Source organism: Gobius niger, assembly GCF_951799975.1.
Source record: "Gobius niger genome assembly, chromosome: 6".
Taxonomy (NCBI): Eukaryota; Metazoa; Chordata; class Actinopteri; order Gobiiformes; family Gobiidae; genus Gobius; species Gobius niger.
Genome location: NC_136857.1, coordinates 25,411,225 through 25,437,246, shown reverse-complemented (window position 1 = coordinate 25,437,246; position 26,022 = coordinate 25,411,225). Strand labels below are relative to the sequence as shown.

The window sequence follows — 26,022 nt, the reverse complement described above, 5'->3', positions numbered from 1 at the left end:
ATATTATGTTTAGATGTCACCCGGCCTATCACTTCTGTATGACTTTGATCACCGCTACAAATGCGTCACAATAGCCGTGCCCAAGCACATAATGACACGCACATGTGATGAAAGTAATGCATCAACAAGAAGCAAGGTGAAACTAAAATCAAAGTATCCTACTGACCTGAGGAGGGCAACTTCTTAGCGTTAGGTAAAGCTCCTCCACTTCAGTCTAAACTCTGTTTACTTTGACAGAAAGACTCGTCCATGACGTGGTGGAAGTAAAGCCTCATGATAATTTCTGCTCCTTGTTTCCTGATAAGTCCGTAAGTGATTTCAAAGGTTCCTCAGCAGCGCAATAGCAAAACAAAGCATCAAGTGCAAATTCTCCTCTGTAAACTCGCCGTCATGTGACGCGCTCCCGTTTGAGTGATGCCACATGCAGCGTGACTCATGCAGCAGTTTATCTAATGTGTGTGGGTCGGGTTGGTGCGGGTCAGAAAAAAAGCCGACCCGCGCATCTCTAATAGATAGATAGAAGCTGGATGGATGGATGGATGGATGGATAGTCTAACCTTATTTACAAATCGCTTTTCCACCTACATTAGGCACTCAAAGTGCTTTACAGGAAGGAGCCACTAACCCATTCACTCTCTCATTCATACAAAGTGAATGGTAAAGTGTCTTGCTCAAGGTACAGTGTGTACCTTAAAGAGGCGGGATTCGAACCCTCGACCTACCGATCATGAGACAACCCACTCTGCTAACGGTGCTACTGTCGCCCCACATTTTACCGCATTATATGATAAGTTACTGTAAATTAGAAAAATTGGCACTTTGTGCTTCACAGCTAGAAGTTCCCAGGTTTGATTCCCACCTGGACCTTTCTGTGTGAAGTTTGCATGTTCTCCCCCGTGTCAGCGGTTTCGTCCACCATTAAAAACAAGAGGTGAACCCTCCAGCCCGGTGATTCTGACCATCAGCCTGGCACATGATACGGTGTTATTACAGCTCTACAGGCTGACTCATGCGTGTCGCGGTAAACAACCTGACAGGGCTGTTTTGCATATGTGACGGTGGATATAGAGGGATTCCCTACACCCTTAGCATTCCATTATTCAAATACATTGCCCCTGTTCCCCTTTTATGGCTACCTAACTACTAGGGTGATCAAGTTTGAGAGATTGCAGTCTGTCACATTTTTCTTGTCCTCCTTTAGTATATCATAAACTCAGACTATTTATTAAACATTTGTTTCAATTTTATGAACGTGCAGGTGAGTTTTTGAGCATTTCTATGAAAATTACCCCGCAAGTTGTGAAATAGTCCCTGCAAAGAATTGGGATTCTACAAATGTATGTTTGGAAAGTTAGGACTGAGTTTGGACCACAGATACAGTGGTTTCCTCTTTCATCGTAAAGAAATCAGGTATAAGGCCTTTAAATCTCAAGTTTACAGTGCACATTTAGAACAAGTAAGTCAGGAACTGTTTGAAATTTCATACGTTTCTGCCTAAATTGGTCAGAAAAATGACCAAATTGGTCATAAAAATGACCAATTTAAAATGAATGAGTAAACAGTGTCTGCTTAAACTAGTTCCACCCAAACAATTACATGTTATCATATTTTTATTGGCCATAACATGTAAACATTCACAGGACAGCATGGAATAAGTGAGTACACCCTTAGATTCAATGGCTGGTTGACCCTCCTTTGGCAGTGTTAGAGGATAACATTTAAATCGCTATTTATCATACTGGGTCAGGCTGTACAGTCGTACTATCTCTGTCATAGCCTTGACTGTGAGGCTCAGGCGCCCACTCTCAGCCACTGAATGCTTGCGTATCAAATGACGCTCTGAGAGGGTATTTATCCCCTTTCTGTGGAAGCATAGACAGACTTGAATGGTAGGACTAGCGCAATGTCTCGAGTTCATGTCTCCGGGTCCCGCACCGATGGTAAATAAACTTCTCCTGCATAAGACATCCAGACTGCTGCCTATTCTTCATCCATCCTCTCAAACACCATTGTTAATTCTCTAACAGGCAGCAATAACTTCACCCAGGCGTTTCCTGTAATTGTAGATTAGACGCCAACGAAGGGCCCGGGTCCCAGACTGATATCCTGCAGTATATACAAAAATACAGAGGGGCATCATTGTGGTTGGACCAGGCTAATGGTGCACATCAGACAATGCTTCTCAACGAGAGACAATTCTTAACTAGTGAATGTTTTTCAGTGGCAAGAAGCCACACCTCAGTGACTGGACTTCGGGTTGGCTCACACCTGACTCTAAATGTCTGCATAAACTTGTTTTATTAGCTCTTAGCCTGGGGGTGTTCTCACTCAATTCCACCCTGTCCTGTGAATGTATGCAAGTTATGGCCAGCATGATAAAATATAATTGTTTTCGGTGGTATTAGTTTCCCCTTATGAGAGACCAGCAGGCCCGTTTAATCATGAGGCCGTCCTCCCGTGGACCCACCACCTGCAGGAGGAGCCATAAGGGGCTGGTGCGATGTGATTTGGGAAGCTCCAAAAGCTTCCCCCACAACCCGGCAACGGACAAGTGGAAGAAAATGGATGGATGGATGGATGGATGGATGGTATTAGTTTAGGCAGACACTGTTTAATCATTCTTGTGATTTTGATCAAGATCAGACCACATTTTATTACCAATTCAGGCATAAATGTAAGAAATTCTTAAAGGTGTCTTCAGTTCCCTCCCACTGTATGAAGATAAACAGATAAAAAATGCTGCATATAGTAGCATGGGTGAAATTAAACATAACAAACATCACACATTACAAATAAATGGCAACGTCTTCAACTGCTTTTTAAAAGAGTCTACAGAATCATGTTGTTAGAGAATTAACAATGTTGTTCGAGAGGATAGATGAAAAACAGGCAGCAGTCCGGATGTCTTAAATAGGAAACGTTTATTTACCATCGGTGCGGGACCCGGAGACGTGAACTCGAGACATTGCGCTAGTCCTACCATTCAAGTCTGTCCATGCTTCCACAGAAAAGGGAGAAAGACCCTCTCAGAGCGTCATACTGATACGCAAGCAAAACATTCAGTGGCTGAGAGTCTGAGCACCACAGTCTAACCTATTTAGTCTGATTACAAGGGTTTACATTTTACTCCTCCATTTAGCAACTGAGGAGTGCTTTTGATTGTGTGGGTCTAATCAGAAACAACAGTCTTTAGAGAACAAGTCCTGTTTGATGGACGCACATGACCAAAGAGAAGGGGTAAAATTTAAATCCAGTCCTATAGAATAATAAGAATTTAGTTCCTAAACAGATGAATTCCCGGCGACCACAGTGATGTGTAGCACCCAGAGGCGCGCGTGAAGCTAAAGCGACAGATGTAAAATCAAAACTTTCTGGTATGATTTAAGGAATGATATTGGGATATACAGAACCATTGATTGATTGACGTTATGATTTATGTTCAAATGCTACATAAATCCTAACATTAATCAGACTTTTCACTTTGTGGCAAATCCGAATCTCAATTTGCAATTCATTATCATTCGTTCATTATCACTGACACTGGCAACAAAGAAAGCAGCGGTGGAAGAAACAAAAGCCATGAACTGGGAGACCGTGGCAATAGGAGTAGAACGGAGCGGAGGATTAAAGGCAATGCCTCTCGATTCACCCACGCTCACACACGCAAATCAGCTCTGCCAACTCGTCTACAGCCGAAACACTGAGTCAGCAAGCACTGAGGGGGAACCCAACAACGTTCAGAAAGAGAGAGTGATGTAATAAATAAATCATTAAAAAAAAAAGGTCACTCAAGTTGGGGCAAGACTGCACCGTTTATAAATCAGTGTTACTCACAGCCACTTAATTATTATGTGGCGGCGCGCTCAGTCTCAGGACTAACACCTGAACACAATTTCGTTGACTTAGTTTTTATATTATTCTATTCAAGTGTACTTGAGTAATCCCGCCAATTTACCCGTCCATATCAAGAGCTCATAACTCTGTGTTCCACCTGCTGATGTCATGAACAAGTCCTGTTTGATGGATGCACATGACCAAAGAGAAGGGAGAAATTTAAATCCAGTCCTATAGAATAAATAGAATTTAGTTCCTAAACAGATGAATTCCCGGCGACCACAGCGCATGTGTAGCACCCAGAGGCGCGCGTGAAGCTAAAGCGACAGATGTAAAATCAAAACTTTCTGGTATGATTTAAGGAATGATATTGGGATATACAGAACCATTGATTGATTGGTACAATTATTTGGTTTTTGAGGACATTTTTGGTCTTGTGCAGAGAGATCATGGACTCAGTGACTGATATTAGTGATTTTTTTTGTACATCATAAATTTTCTTTTTTTGGTACAACTTGTGAAAGTGCAATGCTGTTAATAGGAAATACTGGCTCCTGCCCCCCACTGGGTCCGGTGACATCACATTCCAGAACCTGCAACCCACCAATTGCAGAAATATCCTAAAGGTTAAACATTGCCTTTCAAGTTTATTTGCTGTCGTAATAACAGTATGTGTAGTTTCTGTTGATTTGTGGATCACATGAGGAACATGCCACCTCATGTTCTTCAGGAAGGCAAGAATGATCATGTGCTTTTCAGGTTGCATTTAAATCATCCTTTCAAGTTTTACACCTACGGTGCACCGTCTTCCGCCTTTAAACACAGCACAGACTATTTGGCAGCTTTCCTGATGTCTGAGTAATCAATGTCAGGTTTATTTTAGCTCATTTTTTACTCGCATGCCTTTATAATTGTACAGTATCAAGTATTATTATTATTATTATTATTATAGTAGTGTGTGAACCCTTTTTCTGATTCTGAGATATTTCAACTTAATTGTTTCTCAAATTCTGGACTCCACCCCCCCATACCTTTTCCTCAGCACTCAGACCCCCCCCCTATTCTCAAGATTCACTCTTTTTATCCCCTATGTCAACGGCAACATTTGTCCAACCCTCCGTAGATCTCACCCTAATGTTTAAAAAAATAAACAAAAATGAGGCAAAACCAGTCACTGTAGATGTAACGAATTTTAATTTCCGCTCATGAACATGATCAAGCACAAAAAGCCTTTCACAACACAAGGAGAGACGGAGCATAATACAGTAATGATAAGATGACAGCTGCGGAAAAAAAAGTCTCTTTTTCCCCCCGTTAGCTTCAAAAACTAACAATGGTCATATCCTTTTGAGAACATACAGATATACAATACAGAAACACTACAATAGATTTTATTGTATTGTAAGACCCTTCTCCCCCAACCCCGTTTTAAGCAAGATCACGTCCTTAATCTGGATGCACGTCAGAATGGCTTCACTCTATTCCCAAACGTCCATCTACAAATCTCAAATTTGTAGCATTGTCAGTGAAGTTTGAAAAATTATCTTTTACCATCTTTGACTTGGTACGTAGTAATGACATGACTACTGCACTTTTCTGACCAAGTGTCCCTCAAGCAAAACATTAGAAATGTAATATTGGGCCAAGTTTGGAAAAAACTGCACTGGATTTTGGTTACAACAAAACTAAAAAGTCAATAAAACATGTTGGCGTTGATATTTTACGTTTTATAATTTGAAATAAATAGTAAAAACGAATTCAGGCTCTAGAGCTGCTGAAGACTTTGACTGCTGGCAGCTGTGGGAATAATGTATTTTAAAAAACTCACTTTCAGTTTCGATGTACGGAGTGGTTTACAACTTTAGCACGGCCCGACAAACCCCCTTTGAGCGCAGTACTGGTCAGAACCGATCAAATGTTGGATTATGGGGTTTGAACAATGACGCGGTTGCATCCAGGAAGTACAGAACGAAGTGCCGAGACCGTAGAAGAAAAAATACGTTAGACATTAGAAAACGCTAAATTAAGTAAGGTTAACCGAGGATTCCTCAGTCCTGCGTGAATGGAGTGAAATGCTACTCCTGGGATGTGTCTGATGTGGGAACAACATAATAACAAAAAGCTAAAAAAAAAGAAAAAAAGTTGATTTTGCATTATGTCCACTTTAAAAAAAAAAAAAGGTTTGTGCTTTAACTTATATTTGATCGAGAAGTATTTTATTGATTCATTTTCGTACATGAGGCAGAAATCTTATAAATAAGTTTTGTAAATCATGTGCTTGTGGGGTATGTTTCAGGACCTTTGATATATTATACTACAAAGTGGGGGGAGAATAAAAATCTATGTACAAGTTTACAAAATACATGTCAAATGCAAAAGGCTCTGCCCAATTAAGGATCCTTCTGTTTGTGTTCTACAAATTGTGGCAAAAACTAAATGTGAAGACTTTTCAATCAGTCGTTGAAATAAACTGGAATACATAATGAGGAGATGAAGCAGCTGTGCAGAAAACGGATAAGTGAAAATGTAAAAATTTGTCGTTTCTCTGACAAAAAAAAAAGGAATGCAGTATTATAGATACAGTCAGCATGGGGGGAAGGAAGTATGTTTTGGGAAACACCATTTTTCACTCTTTTTAGCCGTTTTCTGGCGGAATATAAACTTGTTTATCACATCCAACTAAAGTCAAGTCTAAATCGGGCTGATATGGATGTTTTTTCTCAGCAGATTGTTCAGTAGAAGCAAAGAAACGGCAGTCATAGCTAGCGTTAGCATGTAGCATGATGCTAACATGAAGCATCATGCTAGCATTCTCTGTTATTTATGGCTTTATGGGCTGTTGAACCTCTTTACTTCTCCCCATGTCGCTGAATTATCAATATAGTTTTTTTCCCCAATAAAGATACAATTTGTTAAAATAGTTTGAGTAACTATAAAAAGTTTAGATTTTTCTCTACTGTGTCTTCTCCCTCAACTGCTTCAAGCATGACTATATATGGGCAATTCCAGAGACGCTGTCTGTATCTATAAAACATATATATTGACTGACGGTCTCCAGAGTGAATGAGTTTACCAAGCCTAGCTAATGTAACCAAGTTGACGGCATCAATCAATTAGAAGGTAAGGGGCGGGGCATTGGGAGGAACCCCCCAAACACAAAGAAAGAAAAAGGGTTGTAAAGATGATATTGTGTGCAGGGGTTGGGGTATTTTACAACGATACATTCTCTGTTGTAGTTCTCAGGCATAAAATCAACAAGTTAAGTTGGATCGGACCAAAGTATACCCTCCCAGTATACTTTGGTACTTTGGAACAATGCACAAAGCCATTAATAATACCTTTAAGCTAATTACAAAGTTGTAGTAGCAGTAGTAGTAATCCTTTATAACTGTTAGTGGAATGTTACTTTTCTGTCTTTTTCAATCCAGATTGTTGCCCCCAGTTTTGTATTTTTTCGTCCTTTTCGATTTTTATACAGGAAACATTACAAAAAACCCATCCCGTCTGCAACAATTAGGCGACGGCAAATGTTAGCTTTGAGTCAGAACATGTGTTATGCCCCCCGGGTTGTGCCAGCTTCGATTTGCTTTTTTTTTTGGTTGTTGAACATTGTTGCACAGCAAAAAAGTATTCTCCAACACCACAGAAAGATACTTCAAAGATACTCTGAAGTTATTGGTCGTATAAGAACATGTACAGGATACTGCAGTAACATCAAGAATATATTTAAATTACAAAAAAAAATTCAAATAAAATAGAAAATACACCAGCAGACAGGGCCAAACAGAGAGGTGAAAATGTTTTATAAGGGACCAAAAAATATAACTGTATATAACTTAAACCCAATGAACTATGCTAGTAATGTGTGTATTTATATTAAACGGTTTTATCATTGCATTTAAAAAAATAGCCAAAACTGCAATACTAGCCAAAATGTTTGTTTTGTAATGTATTAAAAATACTCCTAGAGAAGCGACAAAGACGTCTAAAAAGCTGACATAGGTAGGTCCAGTATAAAAAGCTATAGCGCTAGCGAGCTCCAATACCCATAATGCCACGTTGTAATCTTGTCTTACAGCCAGAGTGACGACATATTCTTCTACTACTACTGACTTCACACATTCACAGCAGCACCCAGAGCGTAAACCAGGCTTATCGTTTAGCTGCCGATGACGAAAAGGCAGTGTGAAAATCAGTGTAAAATTACATCTAAAAAGCTAAAAAATGTTTGTTCTCTTTCTTTTAAATGCTTTTAATGTCCGATAAACAGCAGATTGTCCTTTAGAAGTGAAAAACCGGCACTCGAAGCTAGACGTTAGCATGTAGCATGGAGCTAACGTTAGAATTCGCTGATACACATTTGGGCCCTTGAACTATGTTAGTTACTCTCCAAGTCTTTGTATCTTAACTTGGTGGATAAATCTGTATATCTGTGTTTGTTGTAGGTGAAAAGAATAGTTATTCTTCCTTTTTTGTTTTATCCAATCAAGCGTAACCATTTGTGGGCGTTCTCAAAGATACCGCCAGTATAGTAACTTGCCAAAGTTCATACATTTCAACTGAAAACATTACAGAAGTATTTATTTTCTAAGGATATAAAAGTACCCTTATCAAATTCTTTCCTGATTGTAAAAATCTGAAAACGTATAAGTCGTTATAACTATTAATCCATTTTTACAATATTTACATTGTGAATGTGTTGAACTGCTGCGTGCTACCATTCGCTACAAATGTATATAACTTTCATTACACAAAAAAACTGTTTCCGTATTATTACTATTGAGGTAACGTGAGCGCTTGGTGACTTGAAGCTTAGTTTGCTGCTACTACCTCTATACGGTGCTGTATACAGGCAGGTTACATGTCATTTCAAGACATATTCGTATGCATCACACGTCTAACAAAACTTGTAATAGAGCAAAGGTTGTTTGTAACACCAATAGCCACGTCAATAGATCTTACAAACCTGGCTTAGAGCTAAAGTCAAATCACGAAGTTGACACGTTTTTAAAGGAATTCTTAGTAAACCCCTGTTGCCCGTACACATTTTCACCTTTTTGCTTTGTCCCTGCTGAGTAAAATGAGTGTACAGGTGTTTCCGGAGGAGACGGGGTTCTCTGTCGCTGCTGTTCTTAAGGACAGAAAGAGAGAGGAGTCCCCATTTCCTCACCGCTGGCCAGGAGTTGACTTGAAGATGGTGACGAAGTGCACAACGCTGGGATTAAGTCTGGAGAAAGATGAGGGGGGGAAAAAAGTCAATATAAGATTCAACATTAGACATTAATACCATTAAGAGTGTTTTAGTGTCGTTTGTAAAAAGCCCGTCTGCGCTGAAAAGGCAATGTTGTTGTTTGCCCCGCCTACTGCTCATACCCACTCCCACTCCAGGAAGTATCAACGCATTATTTTCTATAATCTACTGAATCTTGTCTTTCAAACAAACTCCCTCTGAAGTACCTACTAAACTTGAATATGCAGAGCCCCCCGCAGTCAGAGTTCAACAGTGACACATTTAGAAGCCTCATACACAGGATTATAGACGGGACATTTTCCAGAAGTAACAGCGTTGCACATCTGCATCGGCCTTAGAAAAAAATAATAAATGCTTAACTATAGACCATTTGAGAGGCAAAAAAAGCAACATTAAATTAAATTTGTAAAAAAAAAAAAATCAGCCATGCCAGCCCCCTTCATATCAGTATCGGACCCAAAAAATCCAGTCGGCAGTACATATCTTTAAAAATATGTACTTTATACAACGCATTTATCTGCTACACTCTCACTGCATTATTCAAACAGGTCTGGTTTATTCATCCCAAGTTTCTCCTCAACCACAGACACGTGTGACTTAGTCATCCTGTCAATATGCCCCTATTTACGTCATTTTACTTGAGCTAAAAACCGACAACACCTACTTCCAAAACTCAATACTGGTGTTTGGAAGTGTCAAGAAACTTGTATGCAACTTTATCTGTGTCTGTTTTAGACGTACTGTGCAAAGGGATTAACTGCAATTGAACAGAAATGCTTCAATTGCGTCAAATGCTGCAATTATTAGGCCAAAGGAAGAGTCCCAAAAGAACCATGTGCAACTTTGTTATGTCAAGCTAGAAGATGAAACTGCGCGAGCACATGGAAATCAGCTCATGGTTTGTTTGTTTAGGAACTCTTTTCTTCATTATAGTGAATTCATGAGACAACAGATCAGATCAATTAGCTTCTTGTTGTCTATTGATTCTTTTAAATCTTTATGTAAGGGTAAAAGTATAAACATGAAACGTAACAGGCTGAGTGTTCAAAAGATTTTCAAATAAAAACAACCCTTAAACACAAAAATGCAAAGGTGCGGTAAAAGATTTGACAAATTCTCGTTGTTTTCTTCCTTAATTTCAATAATTGTGAATAATTGTAAAATCGCAATTTTTTTCCCTCTGAATAATCGTGACTCCATTGTTTTGAATCGTGTAGAGAGTACATGTATTATATATGTACTTTGCGATGTCCAGTGGTATTTTATTTATACTAATAGGAATATATCAGATATATGTATCAGACATACATCACATGCCGGACAGTAGTTTTGGTCCGGCAGAGGGTTTTCCCACGTTCCCATGTTGACTACTGTGAGTCAGCTTATTTTACTGCTTCGAGTAGTAGCCACGCTGATTTGAATAGTTGGTGTCCTCCGCTGGCTTTATTTGTTTTGGTTTAACCCGAAAATTTACATAAAGTGGACGACCTATCAACAAAACGATTCTTTGGACAACGTAGGAAGATGAGAGGTTTTGGTCCGTGGTGAAACTGATAGATTACTCACTCGTTACAATTCATATTTGCCGTCTTACTGGAATATGAAACTGCTATTTGATTTCAGTAGTTTCATGTATGTACTTGTAAACACTCTCCTTTCTGATTAACTCCTCTCTCCAACTCTCTCCTCCTCTCTGGACGGACACCAACGTTATGGGAAGAGGCAAATGCCTACATATATTCGTTTCAAGTCAATTTTCAACGATAACATTGTTGACACGCGTGTGCATTTAAACAGCCTGGTTCTCGGATTGAAGGCTTTATCAGGATGTTTCTCAGTCGTCCTTGGACCGATTTTGACCAATTAAAAAGCCACTCTGGGAAGCCACTCTGCTTTGAGAGAAATGGCGAGTTAAAGCTGTTTCTTACGCAACACCACGCCCCCACGGACAAAAAAAGAGAAAAGAAACACAATAATATAAATTAAATGTCCAGATCCTAACTCTTCACAAGTTTTTGCTCGTCATTTATTTCACTTCTGTTCATCACTGTGAGGAAAGTGCTCAGGATCTGCGTCTTGGATGAACTCCGCTAAGTTGCAACATTGCCTACCTAGCAAGCTAACTTTCCTGAGCCTGGCACACAGTGAAGAAAACCCTGTTCCTAACGCGGGTAGAGGCTAATAATATCCTTCTCATCTGGAGCGCTCTCCTAATGGCCTATCTAAAGTTTCTAATAGGTCTGATTCACCAACTAGGCTCTGACATTTCCCACAGGTGGTTGTGCGGTAGTCAGTGTCGTCACCTTTGCACTCTGCCGCTGCATCTTGTGAACCGAACATGGTGGGCGCTCCTCCTCTCCTGATCCTTCGCGTTCCGACTCGCGCTCTCGTTTTCCTGTGATGCCCCCTCTGGCGTGGAGGAGTCCTGAAGGGTAAAATGGAGAAAAGACATTATTTGAAGATATTTCAAATTTAGACAAAAGTAGCAAGACAGGTTGACATATACAGCATTCTAATAAATAATAACATTTTACTTTTAATAAGACATTTCTAAGTAGCCTTGAAGATGTCATAATATATTGCTCAGGGTTCAAAACTGACCTGGATGCTGAGGCACAGCAAACTCGTGGAATATTCGGCTGCTGGTGATGGTCTGGTTGGTGTCTGGCACTGAGTGGTATCCTGGAACACAAAGGATATAACGAATTTAGTGTGCTACTTGGAAACAATACATGACACTAGAACAGAGCATTAATACTCCAGTAATGCCACGATCAACCTTGTAAAAACCTGATGTATGTCGCCCAAGAGTATGAAAAGAAAGTTTCCAATGGGAGTTTGGAGACTAACCATGATGCTGCTGTGGCTGTATTCGTTGCTGTTGTGTCTGCTGGGACTGCGGTGTCTGCACTGCACTGGAGCCCGTCTGCTCCTCACTGTCAAAGTTCAACAGGATGCTCCCGCTGCCGTTTGCCTTGGTAACCGAGCCGCCCGACACGCCATGCACTACGGGAGAAGCCAAGAAGACAACCTTTAAAAACAGCAGACGGCTTTTAAGTGGCTCTAAAAGGTAATGTAAAGATCCTAAATGCACATGAATTGTAATAAAAGTTAGTGATAAATGCTATCCCCTCATAAATGGACCTTCGCAGCCATGGACCATCCAGTCTCTCACCTTCTAAAGACCTCATACACATTCAACCTGAGCATTTCAGCGCGCAAATTTCCAAAACTACGAAGCAGGTCTCGATTTTGAGATTTAGCGAAAATTCCTCACTCAAGTCTAGAATAACTTTTCTACACTAAAATATGACCGGCTATTTAGGTTACAATAATATTAACAACTCAAACCAGCTACTTTCAGGTGATCCGTTCAGTTTCTTTCCCAGCCTTGTTTAAATGGCGTTAGCATTAACATGTTAATGCTGATAGCATTAACACGTTAGCATTAACATGTTGTTGCTAGCTTTGGCATACTGTTGCTAGCCGCATCATTTGGTGCATCAAAATACATATGCGGTTAAAGCTACTTCGATTTAGTCCATGAAAGGTGTGTTGTTTAAAGCGGTGAGAGCCAAAAAATAATTGGTTCAGCATCGAATATTTGTAGCCGATACCCAATATAATATTTTTCCCGATATCGGCTTAGATATCGGATCGGTTCATCCCCAGTTGAAACCTTTACTATACTAGTAAATGTTTAACTATAGGCTATTTGAGAGATAAAAAACAAAAATTACACCAAATTGAATTTCTTCAAATATCGGCCTATACTGTATACCAGGGCAATCCCCTTCATATCAGATTTAATTATCTGTGCAAATTCTAAAATATTTAAATGAGTGCCGGAGCGACGGGAACTCCCTTCGCCTGGGCATTGATTGTTCACTTTTGAACAGCCCACATGAGCATTTAATCAGAAACAGATTTGAATGTTACATCCCTGTTTTGGATCGAAACCAAATGTGTTTTGCTTCTACCTGCTGTGGTTGCCACAGTAAACAACGCCTCCAAGTAAAAGTTTGCATAATGACTTGGAATGTAGGCCGGCCTTGGACTTAGTAAAAAAAGAAAAAAAAGTCAATTTAGCTCGAGCTAGGTTTTCTGTGAGTTTTGAAGAAATTTAAGTTGTAAATTGTAAAAAATACCACTGTGAAGATGACGTACAGAAGGACAGATCAGGTGTGAATCAGTCTGTGGCTGTACATACCGTGTCCGTTGCCATTGCTGTTTCCGTTACTGCCAGACTGCTGCTCCCCGGGTGAGTACGCCATCATCCCTCCGTTCCCGTTCCCATTGGTGGATGGTACTGACGCCAGAAGACCTGTTATTAAAAACAATAAGATTGAGAGTAAGTAAAAGGTTAAATTCAATATTCTCCTTGCTGGTTTCAGCGGAGGGTGAAGACTATAGGTAAAAAACATCGATCTCTGCTTCATTGAAAACGGGAGATCGTTGGCATTGGTGGTTGTCATTGGATATGAGAGGATTAACTAGGGAGCATAATTGTTGGATTGTGAGATCTAGACAGAAATTGGACTTAATTGGTCTCGATGAATGTTTGTACAAACTGCCAATAGAATCACGAAGAAGAAGCTAACTGCGGGCTAGCGCCACTTAAACAGTATTGTGTAATTAGATGTACAATATCCCTCTCTCCCTTCGCCTTTTCTGTCAGCGTAGTATTTACTCTCACGGACAATTAACAAGTTAAATAATCGCAACTTGCTACGAAACCTGCAGTGGCGCTTATGGCCTCTAGGGGCAAGAGTTACTTAGTACTGCTTTAAACTTGATTAGCAATTTATTTTATGTTTAAAGCAAAGTGAATTGTAGAATTTGGAGCCTGATGTGTCCGGCACAGATACGTTAAACTTTAAAACATAATCAACACAATTTGTTTTAGATCTGCAGACGTCAATTCTAATCATTAACTTACTCAGTTTACAAGATTGAAGCTGTAGTTCTGACTAAATGGAACATCCAACCGCACAACAGGCAGGATTTACTTCAGAAAACCTCAATTTATCGAACGCAATCTGTCATTCACAGGCAAAAACGCTATCTAATGCCTCCATAGTTGCATCCGCGGCGCACTGAAATTACCCGGATGCTAGAAGAGCCCCATTTCCTGTCTGTGTTTTATTCCTATGGAGAGTTAGCCGCGTCTCACTGAAATAAACATGAACAGAACGTGGCAGCTGTTTTACAACATGTTAAAAACTTTACTTGGATGTAATTACGTCACCGGAGAGGACTTCTGTGTTGAAGCTAAAGACTAATGCTAATTTAATGATAACAAATGGTGAAGCAGCACTACCGTCCGTGGTAATAATCTATCTCTAATCTAGCTAGGCATTTAAACCATCATTTATAGACTATAAGCGTCATCAACTAAAGAAAAAATTTTTTTTTGTTTTTTTTTAAGATAATAGGCCGCACTTGTCTGTAAGCCGCAGGTGGAGCCATCATCGCAGGAATTTTATTTCAAATGAGCTTTCAAATGAGCTTTCAAATGAGCTTTCAAATGGGGCGTTATAATCTGTAATCTTTTAGATTAGGGTAAAGCTGAACTGGAGAAAATGCAAAAAAAAAAAAATATATATAAATCTCTTCCTTCCTTACCCAGTCCCCGGTAGCGGCTGAGCTGCTGGTAGATCTGCTTCATCCTCTCGATGTTGAGCCGGCTGGCCTCCGCGTGGTGCACCATGGGCTTGGGGTAGTGCACTCCGATGATGCACTTCGCCGCTGCCTGCACGGACTCCGGGGCGTTCCACGGGTCATAAATATACTTAGCGGGAAATCCTCGAAGGATAGGTAAGTAACGTCTGAAAGCACAGGGAGAAATCAGACATGCCGGCTTGTGCGGAGCCGACGAGTGCTTCAACAGTACAAGGAAGAAACATTTTATAGGAGGTCAAGTCTGATAGGAAAATGTAATTACAAACTGGTATTTTTTTTTAAAAGGAAAGGAGAATACAGTATATGCACTTGTGCAGTAAGAGAGTAGTAAGAGCATGCTGTTACTCCTAAAAAGTGTATAGAAAATAAAACTAAAGGCACCAAAAAAAAAAGGGAAATAAAAGAAAATCACAAACATCCACAACACTGCACAAAATAGTATGGTTCTCAAGCACTGGAGTGAGTAAACAACACAGTGCTCAATCCTGATAAGAGAGACAAAGGCTGTGGTCCCAAGCAACAATTACTTAAACGCAGCCACACGCCACCATAGAAAATTGTCCGAGAAGAGTAAGCCAAGAGTCTAAAAGCCGGAGGTCTCACAGTAGATTCACTAAATTCTTCCAAACGAGTGGTATTGTACTTTATTTTGTATTCCTTGGTCTGACGTGTCATGGATTTCCTCCGTTTGACAAAGAAAGATCACCTACCTACTTGGTGCGACCTTACCGAGAGTCCAGAGCGCGAGGGAGGAGACAGACAGAGGAGGGGGGCTGTGGAGGCTGTGTGGGGAGCAGCACAGTGCAGCTCTGGGAGGCAGCAGAGAAAACAAAAACAGGACGAGGAGGTAGGGGGGGAGGGAGGGAGGGGTGGGCGGGGAAGTGTGGGGTGCGGGGCGGGGTAGGGTAGGGATGGTTGGGGAGGTTGAGGGGTGGGGTTTGGGGTACGACGGCACTCCCATTTTGGACCGCCGACGCTGAGGCACGACCACGCTTCCCAGTGGATGGAGGCGTAGCAGACCTCTACTGTAATATGCAGTTAGAAAGCAGAGAGTATTGACCCACCCCGGTCCCCCCCAGCACACCCACCCCTTGTTTGACCAGAGCCGGTGCACAGTGGAACAGTTATGCCAACGAGTCTATGGCTTTTTTTAATATGATAGCTTGGTATCGACTAGTTAAGGTTTTAGCTTATAGGGGAAGTAAGTGATGCGTAGGTGATGAAATATACGCAACATTGCTTTATGCTCAACTAGCGCTGACCTTTAGCGTGTAGCCCACACTGTATAATCTATAGTAGCCACATGGAAGTTTGCAAGCTAAATCAAAGTTTAATCAAAGTTAAATTGACATGAAAGCTTTTGGATAATAATACCTAATAACGGGGTAAGAGTGCGGTTAGCTTTATTCACTTACTTCTCCTCATGGCATTAGCATCTTCACTTCCTGTTTCAGTTTCTAAAAAGGTAAAACCTACTCTGTGTGTGGTCGATGGCAGAAGTGGTCCACTGTGCGACACGGCTCCCGACCCCGCCCCATAGGCCCCTCCCCATGATCAGACAGAGGAGGAGTGAGAAACCAGCTCATGCCTGCTCCCCGCGCTCCCCCTTCAGACTGTGGTGGTTGTCTTTTAAGCGGGTCAGCCGGCCAGAGCCTCCCTGCTGACTGCTCCCTCCCACAGCCACAGCGCTGCACTCTGGGCTGGCCCACTAGGAGACCCCCTCATTTCACCAAAAAAGACCACAACCCTTTTGCCAGGAAGATTGTCGACCTGCCAGTGACGAGCAGCCCGGGAGCACAGCGGGTGGGGATGCCGTTGTTATGGATATAAAACAGCAGAGAAATGTATAAGTGAATAAAAAAAAAGAAAAATGCAGAAGCTATTCACATGGTGCATTATGATGAATGATTGATTGATTTAGCACATTTATCCGTAAGACTAGCCAAGTGATGTGTCTGTCAAGGTTGTTTCAAAGGGGCTGTGAATAGGAATGTCCCGATCCGTTATTCAGTATCGGTCTCCGATCCAGGAATTTTGAGCGTATTGGATTGGAATGAATGGATTGGGTCTGACACAAAAGACAGCTGTGAAATGCTATCGCTAAGGCTACTAATGCTTAACTGCTGCCTCTTAAAAACTTTCTAAATTAAAATTCAAAGCTAAATCCAAACTGGTGAAACTACTGGAATATCCAATAGGTCTACAATGAATGGACCGAATATATAAAATATATGATTAATACATTATATAATATATAATGATAATAATGAATGATGAAAAATATAATACTACAATAATACTCGGCCAGCATGAAGTGTCAAAAATATCGAATTGAAGCTCAAAAAAGCCCATCGGAAACAACCCTAGCTAGGAAGATGGTTGTGAATGTGCTTTTGTAATAAGTCGACTTACATTTATGTCATTTTGTATAGAATGCAGTGTGCTACAGCATGTCAACGTGCTCGCTCTAAGTTAACCAACCGCTACTCCAGGGCCGCCCATCCCCAACATGTCTGCATTCTGCTAAGCAGAGCACCACAGAACATTTCACAAAGGGCCGGATGAGGGGCTTTGCCCAGCGCTAGGACAATGGGCCGGCTTGAGTGGCACAGCGTGGGTAACGAGTACCGGCGCTAGTTGCAACCCCGCGATGGCAGACAACTGGTCCAACGCCTCTCCTCACTACCCTCCGGGAAATGCTTCATAGTCCTCTAAGTAACGAATGCAGGCCAGGCATTCGTATTTCCCTACCAAGTGATCAGAATCCCCTTTGACAAAATGAGACGCCACCGAGTTCCAAACCTGCCCAGAAGGTGCTGCTGAGGCGCGAGCGAGAATCAAAGTGTCCTTCAGGGTTGCACACAAACAGAACCAAGCGGCCATAGAGTCTCAACTCAACCCTAGTCCCATTCAGGGCGGTCATGGCAGGCCGTGCCGGAATGGAGGGTCCTGAGAACAGCTGGATCAGCTTAAAAGCAATCAGGTACAATCAACAAGGAGGACAGAGACAGCTGAACTTTTCTCCCAGTCCCCCGAACACAGACACAGCCACAACATAAGAGAAGTTTAACAAGCGCAAAGTCTGCCTTGAAAAGTATCCGATGGCAACAGGTAAACGGACATATCAACTAAAGTAATACGCAGACAGGTCACAGACATTCACACACATTCACTGTCAAAAGACACAAAACTGAACACATCTGACAAAAGACTGCTTCAAAAACTAACATGCTGCAGTTTAAAATACAATTTATCCAACAGGGAAATCTTTAACAGGGAAAGGGGGACTTGTGTACCTCACTTACCAAGGAGCCTAGAGGTCCCCCGTCTGCCCCCATCTCTCCACCACTAGCCCTCAAAACTATATTATTGCAAAACTCTGATCGCCATCTGAACTAACTTAACAACCATTTCTACTACAGTTTCAACATATTTGGACTCATTTTAATAAACCAACTGCACAATGTCTGGTGAAAGACCGTTAACAATGCTAATCACGCGAATGCTAAAATGCTAATTGGGGCTAAGCAATTTTGGTGAAGTAGCCAATGAAAATTTGAAGACAAGTATTGGGGTTGTGTTTATATTAGCAAGTAGTTTCAAAGTTCAGTGTACACTTTAAACATCTTTAGTAGTATTAATAATAATACTAATCATAATAATAACAACAGACTGAATTATGAAATGCTAAGCTAACACTAAACTCACATGTGTATTTAGGTGGTAAAAGGCATTTATATGATTTCTTTACAGGTAATCCTTTAATTTGCAAAACAAAATCCAAATATAGCAGTCATAATGCTAATAATAAAGTATGCTAATGCTACTGTAGCAGTAACAGTCATGTTGCCCGCTACAGTGTGGCTCAGACATGTTTTGCATGTTTGTGGACCTATAAAAAGAAACCACAGTGGCCTATGCAAAGCAGAGAAACAAATTCCATATCACTAGGTCTGTACTATCAGCTACGAAAATAAATATTGTGTTTTTTAATAGGTCATTACTTCCACTATGTCCATGTATGCGCATTGTCATTTTTCCTTTGGGCTTTCCTCGCCAGGGTTGTCACAACAAATAAACGGTCACCTCGATTTACAATTCATTTTTTTGATAAGTGCACATTGGGTGCCTTTCAAGATGAATTTTCTTTCCTAGTTATATGATTAATTACTATTTATGCACAAACTATATTTTTCTGCTCATAAAATGTATTTATCATTGGATTTCGTCATTGGTTTCAAGTAAGCCTCAACTATTTTCCGACAAATCTGATCCTTTTGGACAAATATTACTACAATTAATGGCTGTCGATGCAGTTTGCTAAATCTAATTGTCATTTCAATTTGATTGCGATTGATCCTTTACTTTAGCATTTTGTGCTGACTTTCAGTATGAATGAAACTCAAACTCTACAAGGTTCCCTCCTCCTTTACACTCTGCACACTATCTCTGTTTTTTTTGCCCAGAGAGACGGGGGAGCAGGGGGGCCTTCCAGCGGATCATCGTCATCATCCTCATCATCAGCACCTAGGGGCGAAGGGGAGGAGTGGTACCCACCTGATGAAGTCCCCGTTGGGGTCGGTGCGACGGCCGAAGCCCACGGGGCAGTAGCAGTGGAAAAACTGCTGGAAAAATGAACTGCACGACAGCCACATCCAGCTCCCGGCATTCACGCTCCAGTCAGCGTCCAAGAGGAGTTCCTCAAACACCTACAGCAACAAGAGTGGGACAAAACAGGGGGGGTTACGTTTCAGAAGAGAGAGGAAGTGGGATTTTAGGTGATTATTTATTGATTGTTGTTGATAATACTAAATTTATTTGATTAAAGGTGCATTATGCAACATTTGATGTGAAAAAAAAGTTGATATTTGTGCATAATTTAACTTGTAGTGACTCAGTGGCTGTGTGAGTGGTCAGCATGGCACCATTACTTTCAATCACAGTGGTCTCTAGTTTGTAAGGTTTCTGCTGACGGAGCCTCCCACCTGAAAACCTATTGATCCTGGAGTGCTGTAGAGACCACCGTGATTGAAAGTAAAGGCGCCATGCTGACCACTCACACAGCCACTGGGTCACTACAAGGTCGAATACACACAAATAAACTTTTTTTTCAACATAAAAAGTTGCATAATGCACCTTTAAGAATGCTTTCTAGTGGCATCTTTAATTTTGCAAACAGATTACTTGTAAACATGACCAAATACACATTTATTTATTTTAATTTTAAGAACAACTTTATGACTGACTGTGCAACTTTCTTGCTTTCAAACATGCTGATTACCATCATTTTTTATTTGTCTTAGTGTATTGTTGGCATGTTATTTACAGCTAGCCAAACAACATGTATGAGAAAGCAAGTTATGCTTTGTGTTAAGCTCTTGAGGTTAGTAAAAAAATAATAAATGCGGTGATTCATTTTCAAACAGTATCTTCAACATGTCGTGGCAAGCCGCAACCCAAATAAGAATGTGAATGTCATAATAAAATGACAATATTTTTGACAATATTTAACGATAAAATATAGCATTTCCTAAGGGGTCTGTTGATATTCAAGCATTTACGTAATTTTACCTTGTTCATCAAGTCAATGAGTAAATAAATAAAAAAACAAAATGGACCACGACATTTAAGTGATCGTCTTTTGGGTAGAAGAAAAGACCAGTGCGCTAGTTCTTGATATTGTGAAAATTGCTCTAATTAATTTGAACATTTTTAATGATTATCCCATTTAATTACTACGAGTACTGCCAATTTCTATGAGCTTAAAATGCATCACATTGCCTCATTTGCAAATGGCCCACATCAGCTAATGTTGCAATATATAGTGAGTCGACTCTAGCTGTGAAATAAAAAATCCTTTATTAGACATGGGTCATTGCCAACACATTTCGACCTGCGTGGCCTTCCCCAGGGCATACCCATATAATGAGTCATGCTAAACATGTTAAAATACACGCAATATCTCCCATGATCATGTATGTTGATAAACAAGTGGCGTTAGTTTTACTACTTAAAGGGACTATAGGGAGTTTAAAAATGTTAAAATTATGTATTTTCCTCCCCCTAAATGTTCCAGCCATGTCCTAATGTGTAGAATGAGCCCAGACCTGTTCGCCACAACTGCCTCTAAAATCCTGCACTGTCACTTCGGGTCCGAATTGCCGTCAATGACTCACGTTAATGACTATATTTAGAATACCTATAGGGGTGTTCAAACATGCAGGTAGATACTAAAAAAGGTCCGATCTTCCTGAGTCATGCGGCTTTATTATCGGACTTTAACCACAAACTACCTTTTCTCAACCCTGATTCATCACTGTATCGGGTGGCTTCTTAAAAACCCATCCACGCATAACTTAACTGAAGGGTGGTAAAAAGAGAAAGGGCATGTGATTATGTTTATCTTCAAAGAAGCTTGTGTTTAAACTTGAATGGTATTTGTTCTCCAGCCTGACTCAAGGTTTAGTAACAGCGGTTTCAAAAGTGGGAGGAAGAAAGGACGAAGGTGGGTGGGAGGTAACGGTTAATAATAGAATATTAAATCGACATCCTGTGATGTCAAATCCAGTCCAGATCATTTGTGTGTGAAGGCTTTAACTAATGCCGTGTATGTTTTTAATGTTCTAGAAACTTTCTGCCCATCTTGGCCAGGTCTCGGTTAGCCCACCTCATAGATCAGGGCTTATGCAAGTATCAGCAAGTCAAAATGCCATTACAACGCCCCCAAACTATCATGATACTGTCACAAATGCAACACATTTTACTATTTCTGAAGTATCCAGGGTAGCTCCAGCTTTGGCCAAGTGAAATGTAAGACTTTTTAATACCTTTTTAATACCATCACAGTGAAATGTAATGCCACTATTGCGGGTTCTTGTTCTATTAAATAAATTACATATACATTTTTAAAAATGTAAACAAATTAGGGGAAAACATTTTAAATTTTGGGAAAATTGGGGCAAAAACACATGGAAAATTGGGGACAGTTTGGGATGAAATCAAAAATAAATAAATAATGAAAACATTTTGGGAACATTGTTGAAAAAAGGAGAATAATGTGGAAAAAATTTGGGGGGAAATGGGTGTTAGGGAAATATGTGGAAAAAATATGGAAAATTTGCTGAATGTGAATGTTTTTTTCCACCCTTTTGTTTCTTGGTTGTTTCACCTCAAATAAACACAAATATAAAACAAATGAAATGGAAGGAAAAGGAATAAATTATCATTACTGTGTTTTTTGGTTCTATATGACAAATATTTTAATATAGGTATTGGAAAAAGTAACGTTAAGGTATCAGTATCGAAAACCAAGTACCGTTAAAGTACCGGTATCGCCCGCCCTAGGTAAAACCCCCTCTGTGGATCTGTACCTTCATGCCCTCCTCCCAGCTGATCCACAGGTCTCCTCGGGTCAGGAAGCAGGCCACGGCGTGTCGGGCCAAGTGGTGGATCCAGCCCTCTTGCCGCAGCTGGGTCATGATGGCGTCGATCCAGGGGAACCCAGTCTTCGCCTCGGCCCATTTGGCTAGCGCCTCAGGGTTCCGGTCCCACGGTATGCGCACGCAGATGGGGTTGCCCTCCATCTTGTCGAAGCGCGGGTTGTTGGTGGCGGCCGTGTAGAAGAACTCGCGCCAAAGCAGCTGGCCGTAGAGGGAGAGTGGAGGGGAGCTGTTCTTCTTCACCTGGATGGAAGAGGACACGACATGTTAGAGCAAATGGTTCAACATTTCAACCGTTGTAGGATAATGAAGTGAGAAAAGGATTTAGAGTGCCTGGTGGTGACCAAGCACTTTATAAATATTGAGACTATTTATTGTCACAGGGCTATATCAAAAATGAAAATCTCAAGGTTTTGGGACTTTCTTGCTAGGACGATAATAAAGCGATATTTTTGCAAACCATCAGAAATGTTTTTAGGCCTGAGCGGCCTGGCGTCGCAAGGGCCTATTGTAATCTACCAAGGTGTATGGAGCACACGAAAACACACCTCTGGTGACATCGCATTTTAACAAACTCCTCTTAGGGCGTTTCACCAAATGAGCTCAAAATCACTCATCAAAAGTTATCCAAATCTTTTTGCTATGTTTTACGGTTTGTTTGCAGCGGAGCCGCAATCTTTACGAAGAATTTATCGCAAACTACAAATTGCTCCCATTCGCAACAAACTCAGATTAAAAATCAGAAATGTACATTTTATCGACCTTTCACCCCTAGACACAACAAATTTGAAAAAGAGTGTGGAGTGAATGAATAATGACTACAGTGTAGCACTTTGAGAAACTTGTGCCAGCTCATTATTATACATTTATTGGAAAAAAAAAATCACAATAGTATTTTCCTGTTTACATTATATGCCGCCGAGGAAGCTGGATTACATTGCTCGTGAAGTAATCAGTGCATAAGGAAAGAAACACAGCTATTATACAGTATTATCCAGCAATACTAGGCCTGTAATCTGGAATATAGCCTTTTCTTTGGTTTGTTTTTAAAGGAATAGGCCACCGTTTTTATATACTAAGACATGTTCTTACCTAGCCTTAGACGTGTTAATATATCCCCGTCTGGTCTTTGTCCGTGCGCACTGTCACGCAAACGGAGCACATACGCAGCCTCTCCCACATGTCATATAGCTCCAAAAAAGCTCACGATAGAAGCTACCAAGCTCTTCCACGTGTTCCCTATTTAAATAAAGTTACGTGAAGTGTTTTCATGCGAAGTATATTTACACAGAAATGTAGCATGTCGATTTTATAAGCAAATAAAAAGGGGGACTATATTGTGAGGCGTAATGATACGAGTAGCAAAACGTCCGCGCAGTAACTCCTAAAGACTTCCCCCGCTCACTTCCGTCAATAACCTTTAGGAGTTTTGCTACTCGTATCATTACGCCTCACAATATAGTCCCCCTTTTTATTTGCTTATAAAATCGACATGTTACATTTCTGTGTAAATATACTTCGCATGAAAACACTTCACGTAAGTTTATTTAAATAGGGAACACGTGGAAGAGCTTGGTAGCTTCTATCGTGAGCTTTTTTGGAGCTATATGACATGTGGGAGAGGCTGCGTATGTGCTCCGTTTGCGTGACAGAGCGCACGGACAAAGACCAGACGGGGATATATTAACACGACTAAGGTTAGGTAAGAACATATCTTCGTATATAAAAACGGTGGCCTATTCCTTTAACACTAGGGGTGAGCCATTATCTCTATTTGTTGATACATTGTGAATTATAACGGCATGTTGAGACACCGTTGCTTTTTATGCCAATATTGATACTTTTGATGATGTCGTCGTTGTGTATTTGAGTTTGCAGCGCTCCATTGCTTTCCCAGTCAATAGAGTGCCAAGAACAAGTCCGGACAGTAGAGGGCAGCACTGCACATATAAACACTTGGACCAAACACTATCATTTAAGGTTAAAGTAATAGATTTTAACCTTAAATGTTTGTCAGTGATGTAACCTGCCACTGACACTGGAGTATCAATCTATTTTCAGTGAGTAGGTCATGCATCACTTACTTGTGTTTGAAAAAAGGTTAAAATGTGAATTATGTTTCTTTTAACCCCCCATCTGAACCAAGCACATTTTCTCCAGTTTGGATTAACCCAAATCTAAAGGCTTCTTGAGAACAGTGTCAAAATAGCAACAGAAATGACACGAGAACGAGGATTAAAATGAAACAAAAGAGCGACGAAAACGTGATGATAGAAAAGTGATGAAAAAAATGATGAAAAAGTGACAAAAACGCAACAAAAAAGTCACTTCAAGTCAGGGAAAAAAGCTATTTAGATGAGTTTTGTAGGTCTTAGCTTTCGAACGAGGCGTTACTCTGGCCTGTAGGCTGTAACCTTTCAGATTTGGGTAGAGCTGAACTAGACAAAAAGCACTCGGTTGAGGGGTTAAGAGCTGAAAAATAGGTAATAGATAGAATGTGAACTAGTGCCGTGTGAGTTCACAGCATAAAGCTCATTGGTGTGTGTGTCTACCTTGCGATAGAGGTCGGTGAGTTTGTAGTAGAAGAGGCGGCAGGAGAGGCAGCCGAAGCGCAGGTAGGAGCTCAGGCCGGTGGGACTGGCCAGCAGCGAGTTGGCATTCATCCTGGGACGCTCAAAGTTGGCCACCCACGCCTACGACACAGAGGAGAGTTCAGACCATAATTTTATTGGATGTTGAACTAAACTGCACAAAGACATTTGCGTGACAAGTCTGAAATCAATTAAATACGAAAAAGTGCAGTGTGTTCTGTGTTGCATGACAAACACCAAAACGCTACAATTAAATAAAGAAGGTTTTGTTTTTGTTGGAGATTTGTTAGCTTCAAGTTCAGTTCCACTGTTATGTCTACCATCAGAGGGTGCAGTACTGACTTTTCTCTCTAGATGGCGTTCTATCCTCGTCAAAGCCTCTGTCTCCCCTCCAGGCCACACAGCGGTAGGCAGGCCCTCGATGTCAAAGCCTGCGGAGAAAAAAAGGTATAAATTGTACCAAAATGTTTTAATACAAAACGCATTTAGCAGTAAACAAACTAAAGGTCCTGGAACCATCTCAGCATTTTCTCCATCTCCAATTTGTAGCATAGTGTGTTAGCATTTTTCTGTGACTTGTACTTGCTTTCTTTTTTTCTTTTTTTTTTTAAATACTACCCTACATGGCTGGCCTTAAAGGGATGAAGTGAGTCCATGTTTTTTGGGCGTCCAGGTGTCGGCAGCATATGGCGGCAGCTTTTTTAAGAATGAACCTCCTCCTGTTGTGAATGAACGGAGCCATTTCGGGGCTGTAAAGAGCTAAGATTAAGTTAAGCACTTACACTAATGCTACTTTAACACTGGCCAGAGTCTGCAAATAGACGGGTCCAGATGCTTGGAAACTTAAGTGAATGGACGAGCAAATGTTCACGGAAACTTTCAGCAGGGCCATTAAAAAAAAACTTTAAAAATAGAAATGCGAACCGGACAATAATGTGTGAAGGATGTGCAAACATGTACAATATCCAGTTCATTCTCTCTCAGCGATGTGTAGAAAATGGGGAATATTGTGGAGAATTTGTGGTAAAAAGGAAGAAAAGAAAACAATACAGAAAGAAATGGGAGGGAAACAGTAGGGGAAATGATTTATTTGAGCCGACGGGGACCCCTGGTGGGCACTTGAGGACCTAGCAGGGGGTACCTGGAACTATTTCAGATTGGGAAAAAAAAAGAAAAAAAGAAGAACATTGACTCCGACTCCTGATCACTTTGGCAATCAGACTGC

General features: G+C 40.7%; 1 protein-coding gene across 1 annotated transcript in view; it reads right to left on the bottom strand.

Annotated features, from left to right (window-relative positions):
• Positions 1-8,603: 8,603 nt before the first annotated feature.
• Positions 8,604-26,022, bottom strand: part of LOC306964117 (cryptochrome-1-like) — a 32,045-nt gene continuing 14,626 nt past the window's right edge. The window contains exons 6-15 of the mRNA XM_079558025.1: positions 25,140-25,228; positions 24,759-24,899; positions 22,138-22,449; positions 19,325-19,476; positions 14,711-14,913; positions 13,296-13,409; positions 11,936-12,091; positions 11,687-11,767; positions 11,389-11,510; positions 8,604-9,061 (exon numbers count right to left, since the gene is read on the bottom strand). Of these exons, the coding sequence (XP_079414151.1) occupies positions 9,056-9,061; positions 11,389-11,510; positions 11,687-11,767; positions 11,936-12,091; positions 13,296-13,409; positions 14,711-14,913; positions 19,325-19,476; positions 22,138-22,449; positions 24,759-24,899; positions 25,140-25,228 (1,376 nt within the window). The 3' untranslated portion in view covers positions 8,604-9,055. The remainder of the gene's footprint in view (positions 9,062-11,388; positions 11,511-11,686; positions 11,768-11,935; positions 12,092-13,295; positions 13,410-14,710; positions 14,914-19,324; positions 19,477-22,137; positions 22,450-24,758; positions 24,900-25,139; positions 25,229-26,022) is intronic.